Below are 10,071 nucleotides of genomic sequence, written 5' to 3' on the forward strand. Positions count from 1 at the left end.
ACATACCCACATACACACACCTACACATACATACCCACATACACACACCTACACATACATGCCCACATACACACACCTACACATACATACAAATACAAAAAACTGTCTTAAATTTTTTCTGTTGCTGTGATAAGACCCCAGGACCAAGGCAACTTAGAGAAGAAAAGAGTTTATTTGGGGCTTAGAGTTCAAAGGGTTGGAGTCTATGACCATCATGATAGAGAGCATGCCGGCAGGCAGGCGGGCATGGTAGCTAAAAGGTCACATCTTGAGACACAAATCACAAGACAGACAGACAGAGACTAAAAAAGACTCCTACTTTGAAAATTCTCAAAGCCTGCCCCCAGTGACACATCTCCTCCAAGGCCACACTCCCCAATCCTTTCCAAATAGTTCTAACAACTGGTGGCCACGTCTTCAAATGTGTGAGTCTCTGGGGTTCATTCTCATTCAAACCACCACAACACTTAACTGTTGACTCGCTGTGTCATCGTGAGCTTGGAGATGGGACCTTGAGCATAGAACTTGCACATTTGTATTGGACAGCTTTTGCTGTGACAATGCTGTGTAACAAACATCACCCACATTTCAGTGGTTCGTAATAGCGGCTACTTCTTGTTCACAGATCTGGAGCTAAGCTATTATATTTCTGCTTATATTTCTGGCCCAACATGGGTAACATCAGATGGGAGGTTATTCCTGGGGAATTTGGCACCTGAGATATCATTTGAGTTAGCAAGGAAAGAACAAGCTAGGCACAATAAACTGCCTGAGCAAGTGTGATAAGGATGCAGGGGCAGCGTGCTATTTTCCCAGCTCCATAGCGTGTGCTCAGTATCTTCTGAATGAATGACTGGGTGAATGAATGAATGAGGATAAATGAGCGATGCTTTTGCATGACCCCAGGGAAAGGTCGAGAGCAGAGAAAGGTTGCCAGAGCAGCAGCAGCAACCATGCTAGGAAGTGTTTTCCAGAGAGGCTAGGGCACGGCAGCAGTGAGTGTCCCAGCCGGTATCTGAATTCCCTGGTATGCCCTTCACTGATATCCCTGACCCTTGCAGGTACACATGCTGAGGCCACCAGTGATGACCTTGGAGGTTTTCTTGGAAGTGAGAGGCCCAAGAGCAGACCAGAAAGGTGGGTTCTCTGGTGCCGAGCAAGAGAGGCCCAGGCTGAGGGCAAACCGGATGCTATGGCTCCTGTACCTCAGGCAGAGGGGCAGCCAAACTCACGGGTGGAGCTGCCTTTGAATACCCCATGGGCTCAGTGATGGATAAGTCACCCATCCCAAATTATCTGCCAGTTAACAAGGCACTAAGCTCCTCATGGCCAGTTCTAAGACAAGTCCTTCAAGCAGGTGATGCCAGTCAGTAGAGCAGGGCAGGCTGGCTCCCGGGAAAGCTTCTCGACATGGCTGGAAATGGCAGGGCTAGGCTGCACTCTTCCCATTCTGTAGGGCAGGCTGGGCTGGAGCCTGGCCGAGTACACAGATGGGGGTCACCAAGAGGGAGCCTCCCTTCCTACCAGTCCTCTGTGTCCAGGGCACATGTGACTCACTGTGAAGCTGGACTTTGACAACAACAGGCCACCATGTACCAGGCAGTATGGGTTTCTATAGCAGCAGGTGGGCGAGTGTATGAGGGAGGCTGAGGGTCTTTGGACCTTGTGGATACTGAAGGTGGGGACAGATCCTCTGACATCATGACAGCTGGCACCCTGAGAGTGACCCTTAGTGGCAGTGTGATGCACAGGAAGCTGAGTAAGATGAGGTAGAAGGGCAGATGTGGATGTGGGATGGGTGGAGAGATGGATGTTTAATAGGGAGGAAGGGAGGAGGGAGATGTTCAGGCATGAACTGACAGATGTGTGCATGGGGAGAGTGAAGAAAGGATAAAAGCAGATGGGGGATGAATGAACGAAGGAACAGAAGGAAAGATTAAAAGAGGCATGGATGAGGCCAGGTGTGGTGGCGCACGCCTTTAATCCCAGCACTCGGGAGGCAGAGGCAGGCGGATCTCTGTGAGTTCGAGGCCAGCCTGGTCTACAGAGCTAGTTCCAGGACAGGCTCCAAAGCTACAGAGAAACCCTGTCTCGAAAAAGCAGAAGGAAAGAGAGAAGGGGCATGGATTAATGGGAGGGTGAATGGTTGGCTACCTGGATGAACGGACAGATGGAAGAATGCTGGGTGGGTGGGGAGGGCAGGAAAGAGGCCTGGATGGATGGAGAGGGAAAAGGATGGGTGGGATGATTCATGGGAAATAGTAAATGACAGGTAATGCTAGGGAAACAACACACGGGTACTAAATGATGGGCAGCCCCACTTTTAGCTAGGGAAACTGAAGCACAGAACAGCTAAATCTGTCCACACTTCCATAGATGACAGAAATGCAAATATCTTCAGCATCAGAATGCAAAAAAAGTGACATCCAGACAAGCTGGACTGTTGAGTCTAAGGGTCAACAGCAGGGGAAACTGGAGCAAAGCTTAGGCCAAAGTGAAACTTTGGGAGACAGAGTTTCCTGTTTAGAAATGGCATCAGGGGACTTGTCTGACTCTAGAGTGATGGAGCTGGGTACCATGTAGGAGGGAAGTGTCATGCCTAGATCATGTATCCACCCATGCATCCACCCATCCATTTTCTATCCACCCACCCATGTGTCCATCCATCCTTCTTTTCATCCATCCACCCACACATCCATGAATGCACACCTTCCCCCACCCCCTCCTGAGGAGAGCTAGAAAGAATACTGCAGAGCTCACTGGCTAGCCCGTGAAGGGACTCATGGTCCCCTATGGGAAGATACACTAACATGTCCTGATCTCCTCTGGATGACAGGCTCAGGCCCATCGAGTCAGCTGCTATGAAGGACAGCACCACTTCAGAGGCACAGACAGAGCCTTCTCTGGATGACCCTAAGGGGACAGGATTGACAACAGAAGAGGACAGCGTGCAGTATGGCCGGGTAACCACCAGTGTCCTTGCTTCAGTCTGCACCCTGGGACGGCACTCACCCTTCCTAAACACCTACTAGGGCCCAATGGGATTCTAACCTTCCTGTCTCTTAATCCTTACAATCTCCCACCTCGCCCTACTCCTTCCCCTAAAAGTCAGACGGTAATGGCCTCTTTTTTCTTCCTTCCTTCCTTCCTTCCTTCCTTCCTTCCTTCCTTCCTTCCTTCTCCCTCCCTCCCTTTCTTCCTTCTGTCCTTCCTACCATCCTCCCTCCCTCCCTCCCTTCCTTCCTTTACTCTGTAGACCAAGCTGGCCTCAAACTCACAGAGATCCACTTGCCTCTGTCTCCCGAGTACTGGGCTTAAAGGCATATGCCACCACCTCCAGGTAGTAATAGCCTCATTTTAAAGATGAAGGATCCAGCATGTATAGGAGCTGGTCCGTGTCTCTATGACAACACTCCAGTCTAAGGAAGCTCAAATCTGAAAGACATACTATCATTTCTCTTCTCCCAACCACCTTACCTTTTCCCACAGCCCATCCTTAACCCATGTGTGCATCCCTCACCTGTCCTTCCTCCACCACCCAGATCAGCTGGTAGCTAAGGCTCACATGGATCTACAGCAGAAGGGTCCTGAGGCAGGAGTCTGTAGAAAGATGCCCAGTGAGGCTTTGCTAACGATGCCTTTGGGAACTTGAGTTGACCTAGACCCAACACATTATCTCTTCCTCTGTGTGTCTCACAGGTGAAGACCACCACGTACCTGAGCTACCTGAAGGCGGTGGGCACACCCCTGTGCACCTATACCCTGTTTCTCTTCTTCTGCCAGCAAGTGGCGTCCTTCTGCCAGGGCTACTGGCTAAGCCTCTGGGCTGATGACCCGGTCGTGGACGGACGGCAGAAGCATACAGCCCTGCGTGGCTGGGTCTTTGGACTCCTGGGCTGTCTCCAAGGTAACCTATGTCAGTGAGCAAAGCTCTGCTCCCACTCCACCCTCTCCTGTCCTTGGATGTCTGCTCAGGACATTCTAGGAGCAACCATCCCAGGTCCTTAATGTAGCCTGGAGGGAATGAGGGCCTGAGGACAGCTCTCTCCTACTAAGAAGGTGTCCCTGAAGTTAGCCAGCTAATGGCCTCAATCACCTGCCCCAAACCTCCAGATAGCAACATTCATCACAGCTGAACCCAGGCCACAACCCCTCCCCAGGGCACTCTCTTTGGTCTCTTTCACTGCCCCATTTTCTCCTCTTTCTTTTTCATTCTTTCTTTCTTTTCCTTCCTCCCTCCTTCCCTCCTTCCTTCCCTCCCTCCCTTCTTCCTCCCCTCCTTCCTCCCCTCCTTCCTTCCCTCCATCCCTCCCTCTTTCCTTCTTCCTTCCTCCCTCCTTCCTTCCTTTCTTCTCAGGAACTTTTTAAAAACACTTGTCTGTTTATTTACTTATTTTCAGTGTGTGCACGGACACGTGAACACCACAGTACACATACGTGTGGTCACACCCATAGGAGTGGGTTTTCTCCTTCTCCCACACAGATCCCAAAATTGGTATGCCCAGGCATCAGCCTTGGTGGCGAGTCCTTCTGCTGAGCCTTCTCGCCAGCCCAGCTCAATTTATTGTTCATTTCGAGGCAGTCTTTCCTCAGAGCCCAGGCTGACCGCAAACTCAAGATCCCCGACTTCCCTCCCAAATGCTGGGACTGCTGGTGTGCACCTGCACGCTCAACTCCTTCTATTAAAATAGCAATAACTCCTGAAGTGATCACAGGCTCACCTCTGCCAGAAGGCAAGGTGCAAAGGGCTCCCATGTGCCCTTTGCCGTGGACACCGGGCTGTGAAGTGATACTGCCATATCGCATCAAGGATCTTGACTTGTGCAGTGGCACTATTTCGTTGTTTCTATAGCAGTCCTCACAACCCCACACTCGGGGTACTGGGCATTCATGTCCCTGCAAGGATCATCTATGGTGCCCTTGTAAACCCTCATCCTCCCTATTCCAGACTCCCCTGTCCTTAGCCTGACTCCCCGACATTTCAAACATGGCCACAGTAAAAAGAAACATGCAGGTCTGGCCCCATCAGGAAAGTTGAATTTGTCAGAAATAGTGACACACTCCTGTATCCTTGGCTACTTGTGAGGCTGAAGATAGCATAGTTACACGTTTAAGGCCACCCTGGGCTCAAGGACAGCCCAGGTAACTTAGTGAGATACTGTCTCAAAATAAGTGAAAACAGGCGTGGTGGCCCAGTGCAAAGACAGCCTCCTCCAAACCTGTTGACTTGACATAACTCTTGGGAACCCTGTGGAAGAAGGAGAGATCAGACTTCCACGGCTTGTCTTCTGATTTCTACATACATGCTATGTCATGGACACATCCACACACACACACACACACACACACACACACACACGCACACACACACACACGCACACGCACGCACACACACAAAGTAAATGTAAATTTTAAGTAAACGGGGGCATCTGAGGATATAGCTTAGCATAGAGTGCTTGCCTAGCATGTGTGAGATCCTGGCTTCAGTCCTCAGCACTGCAAACACAAAGCACCCTCAGCACAATTTACTAGGACTATGGTGACGTCAGGAAGGTGCCATGAGCCTCCCCGACCCAGGGACCCTTATGTCTGTAAACCTGCTGTCTCATCTGGGAAAAGCTACTTTTAAGACGGTCACTGCATCCACTAGCACGAGCTGTCAATCAACTAAGCTGGAATGAACTTGAACTCACGTTTGGGTGGCACGCAGCTGCATGTTGGCTACCTCGGGCTAGCCTGGGGTGGTGGCACACCTGTGAAGTCTCAGCACTCCAGAGGTGGAGGCAGGGGAATCAGGAGTTTATAGTTATCCTCTGCTACATCACAAGTTCAAGGCTAGCCTGGGCTACATGAGCCCCCCCCCCATCTCAAAAGAACTGGACAGTCTCTAAAATCAAGGAAAGGTATTCTCCCACAGCCCAGCCAGCAGAGGAGCTGCGTCCTGGAGAAGCCTGGGGTGGGGGTGGGGGGACCTTAGGAGCAGGTGCCAAAGACCCAGTAGTACCTGGCCGGCAACAGGCCACCTCAACATCCCCAGTCCACAGCACTTTGCTCCAGCTCAGCCTGCATCCACCAGGGAAGCTCTGATTGGCCATTTACAAGTCAGGTGACCATCACGAACCAATCACAGTGACCCACATGGCTGGCGTGTTCTGACTGGCTAGCTGAGTCAGGTGACTGCCCTCACTGTAGTGTGAGACCATGATTGACAGTAGAGTCCCCTCCTCTTGCAGCCTCTTCTGCATGTGGTGGCTTCTTGACCCCTTGTTTCCTTTAGCTGTGGCCGACCACTCCAGTTTCTATCTGTGTCTGCGCATCTGCCTCCTGTCTGTGTCCAGTTCTTAGAAGGACACAGGTGTAGTCCCTGCCCAAAATCTAGAATATTTTTTTATTGTACCTATGAAACTTGTATTTCTAAATAAGGCTGCATTTGGAGGTTGGGGTAGGCATGAGTTTGGGGAAACCCTATGCTACACCCCAGTAGTAGGTCATACAACAGTCACCGGGTGCTGGGAGACCTGCCCCAACCCAGCAGCAGGTTCTACTCAAAGTCCCCTCTGCAGCCGTCGGACTGTTTGCCTCCATGGCTGCGGTGTTCCTGGGAGGGGTCCGAGCCTCCGCTCTGCTTTTCCGGAGCCTCCTGTGGGATGTAGCTCGCTGTCCCATCGGCTTCTTTGAGTGCACGCCTGTCGGGAGACTGATGAACCGCTTCTCCAAGGAGACAGACACGCTGGATGTGGACATCCCGGACAAGCTGAGGATGCTGCTGACCTATGCCTTTGGCCTTCTGGAGGTCGGCCTAGCGGTGTCAATGGCCACACCTCTGGCCATGGTGGCCATCTTGCCGCTCATGCTCCTCTATGCCGGGTTTCAGGTATGGAGAGCTCAGAGCCCAGATCTTGCTGAGGTCTCTTAGTGGCCCTCTGTTCTGCCTCACCACCAAGCAGGCTGACAACAGAGGATACCTGCTCCTCCCTGTTCTCTAAGAGCTCCCTCTCAGCGTCCCTGTACCCCTCCCACCACAGAGCCTCTATGTGGCCACATCTTGCCAGCTGAGACGCCTGGAGTCGGCCACCTACTCATCTGTGTGTTCCCATATGGCTGAGACCTTCCAGGGCAGTCCGGTAGTCAGGGCCTTCCAGGCTCAGGGACCCTTCACAGCACAGCACGACGCCCTTATGGATGAGAACCAGAGGGTCAGTTTCCCGCGACTGGTGGCTGACAGGTAGGAAGAGCCTGGGATCAGAGTACACCTGGAAAGCTCTCCCCGCAAAAATTGAGCTGCATGGTTAGAGGGGTCAAATGGCTTGAGCACAGTCCTACAAGCTGGGGACAGTCTGAGGCTGGGTCCCACTCAGACCACCTGAGCACACAGAGCAGACAGGGTCTCTGACATCCAGTGGACTGGAGGTACAAACAGAAGCATGGTTGCCAGACAACAGTCCCAACCTCTGTTTCCTTGGTGACAAGGCAGCTGGTATCAAACGTCCTTAATCTCCTTTGGGAGAGAATGATATGGGGTCGACTTCTGGCTCGGCTGTTTCAAGCAGGTAGATGCTGGACAAGTTACCCGACGTCTCTGAGCCTCACTCACTCAACTGCTGTCACACTCGGGCAGCTTTGAGGATCCAGCAGTTCCAAGAAGCCTGCTTCTAACATGTGTACTGCATAACCTGGTCCTGCTCCAGCCCTTCCGGAGCCTTGGTTTCCTCAGCTGTCAAATGGAAACAGTGTCGTCTTCCCTTGCAGCCGGGAGACCAGGCATCACCTGTGATGCTCCCAGGGACATAATAGGTACTTGTTCCGTCAAGGTCCCGAGCTCCCTGAGCGTGTCTGCTTATAATACCCGCTCACTATCTGTTAAATGAACGAGCAGACAAACGAATGGTAGAGCAGAACCCAGTGAGAGGTGCGTGCTGGATCTACCTGTTCAGAATATACTGTTGAGCACATACTTCGTGCTGAGCTGTGGACTGGATCTAGAGACAGAGAAAACAAGATCTCTGTCCCCATGGAGCCCAGGACTCCTAATGGTGACAACAGTTGGTGACATCAAATGATGTGTCTGGTGAGAGAAACAAGGGAAAGGAGGTCAGTGGGTGTGAGAGAAAGAGAAACACAGTCAGGGCAGGCTCCCAGGAGAGTGCTGGAGCTGACCTCATGAGGAGGTAGGCCAGGGCTGGGGACGGCTCATGAGTAACAAGCTTGCCTTTGAAGTAAGAGGGTGTGGGCTCAAGCCCATATCCGAACTCACCTTACCAATGATCCAGGCATAGTGGCATGAGCCCGTCATCTCAGCACTTGGGAGCGAGGGCTTGGGTTGGAGGCACGTGGGTCCCTGAGGCTCACTGGGCAGCCAGCTAACTCTTTTGATGAGTTCTAAGCCAATGAGGGACCCTGTCTTAAAACAGGAAGGAAGAGCTTCGTCCTGCTGGGTGTGCCTTTAATCCCAGCACTGGGGTGAGGGGCAGGGGCAGGCGGATCTCTGAGTTCAACAGAGTGAGTTCCAGGACAGATAAAAAAAAAAAAACCCTCAAGGTGGATGACACCTGAGGAATGACTGTTGGGGGACATTCGATCACACTGTGAACCCCGAGTTTGCATTTGCGTTAATTAAATAAAGTTAACCTTGGGTCAGGAAGCCAAGTTAGCAGCTAGTTAACAGAAAGCAATCATAGAGGGTCAGAGAGCACCGAGAAGAGATAGATGCAACGGAGTGGGAGGGATTTGGAGTGGTGCAGCTTTTTTTGTTTGGCAGAGCAGAAGGATGCTCTCTTTGGGAGACACCAGCAAAGGGAAAAGGTCAGCTAGTTGCTACTCAGCCTCTCTGAGCTAGCAGGTTTTCGCCCCAGCCTTTGAAGCTCAAGATTTATTTATAAATAGGATGATAGAGATTTAGTTAATGCTACCTTTAGCAGAGGCAGAGCCGGTGCCTACGGGAACAGAATTCCCACCAGCCTCAGCCTGAGTGGCCAGGCGGATGCCGGAAGCAGGTCATAACTGCACGGACGCAATAACTGGCTGAACTGGCAGCAGATTAAGGCGCAGCCACTGTGCCGAAGATTAAACAACAAATGACAGTTGAGACTGACCTCTGACTTGCGTACACACGTGTACATGTAGCCAAACACCCACCAGGGAGAGGGTGGTCTCCAAATCTGTGCAACTCCCAACATGTGCCAGGCCCTCGGCTGGGTCACTGGGCAAGGCAGTTAGGTCCTATTGTGGGGCCCCCAGTGGGTGCTGAGAGTCTATCATGACCAGAGAAGTGGGTCCTGCTTGTCCTGCTGAGCCCTGCTTTCCTCCACAGGTGGTTGGCTGCCAACCTGGAGCTCCTGGGGAATGGCCTGGTGTTCGTGGCCACTCTGTGTGCTGTGCTGAGCAAGGCTCACCTGAGTGCCGGCCTCGTGGGCTTCTCAGTCTCAGCTGCCCTCCAGGTACTTCTGCATCCCACCCCTGCTGGAGGTAGGCAGAACAGAGACAGACGGGCCCTGCTGGAGTGTTTCCCACTGCCCAGCACTAGGGAACCTTGTTTGACCTCAAGCAAGTGGCTCAAGACCCTCTGTGTGCCCATCCAAGTAATGGTCCAGCACTCTACCTCTTCCGGTTAGGAGAGACAGGCAGAAGGTTGAGAGGTGTCCAGTGGGGTGTTTATTGTTAGTACTTGACAGTATGCAGTGCTGGGTTAGAATGCCTGTGTCCACAAAACACACATACACACTCTTACACACAGTCTCTTGCACACTCTTACACACATATACACACTCTTAGACATAGTCTACACACTCACACACTCTTACATACACATTCTTCCATCTTACACTATATCTTGCACACACAATTCTCTCCTTGCACACACTGTCTTACCTTTATCTTGCACACACTTACACACAATTCTCTCCTTACACACTCTGTCTTACCCTGTATCTTGCACACACATACAATTTTCTCCTTGTACACACTGTCATACCCTGTATCTTGTACACACTTACACACAATTCTCCCCTTACACACACCGTCTTACACTGTACCTTGCACACACTTACACACAATTCTCCCCTTACACACACC

The 10,071-nt window shown here is 51.7% G+C and overlaps 1 protein-coding gene across 1 annotated transcript in view; it reads left to right on the forward strand.

Annotated features, from left to right (window-relative positions):
* Abcc6 (ATP binding cassette subfamily C member 6) overlaps positions 1-10,071 on the forward strand; it is a 50,985-nt gene that overhangs the window by 33,883 nt on the left and 7,031 nt on the right. The window contains exons 19-24 of the mRNA XM_005366922.1: positions 1,062-1,137; positions 2,837-2,963; positions 3,700-3,907; positions 6,564-6,874; positions 7,026-7,225; positions 9,311-9,437. Coding sequence (XP_005366979.1) covers positions 1,062-1,137; positions 2,837-2,963; positions 3,700-3,907; positions 6,564-6,874; positions 7,026-7,225; positions 9,311-9,437 — 1,049 coding nt within the window. The remainder of the gene's footprint in view (positions 1-1,061; positions 1,138-2,836; positions 2,964-3,699; positions 3,908-6,563; positions 6,875-7,025; positions 7,226-9,310; positions 9,438-10,071) is intronic.

The sequence above is a fragment of the Microtus ochrogaster genome, unplaced genomic scaffold (genome assembly GCF_000317375.1).
Source record: "Microtus ochrogaster isolate Prairie Vole_2 unplaced genomic scaffold, MicOch1.0 UNK14, whole genome shotgun sequence".
NCBI classification, from domain to species: Eukaryota; Metazoa; Chordata; class Mammalia; order Rodentia; family Cricetidae; genus Microtus; species Microtus ochrogaster.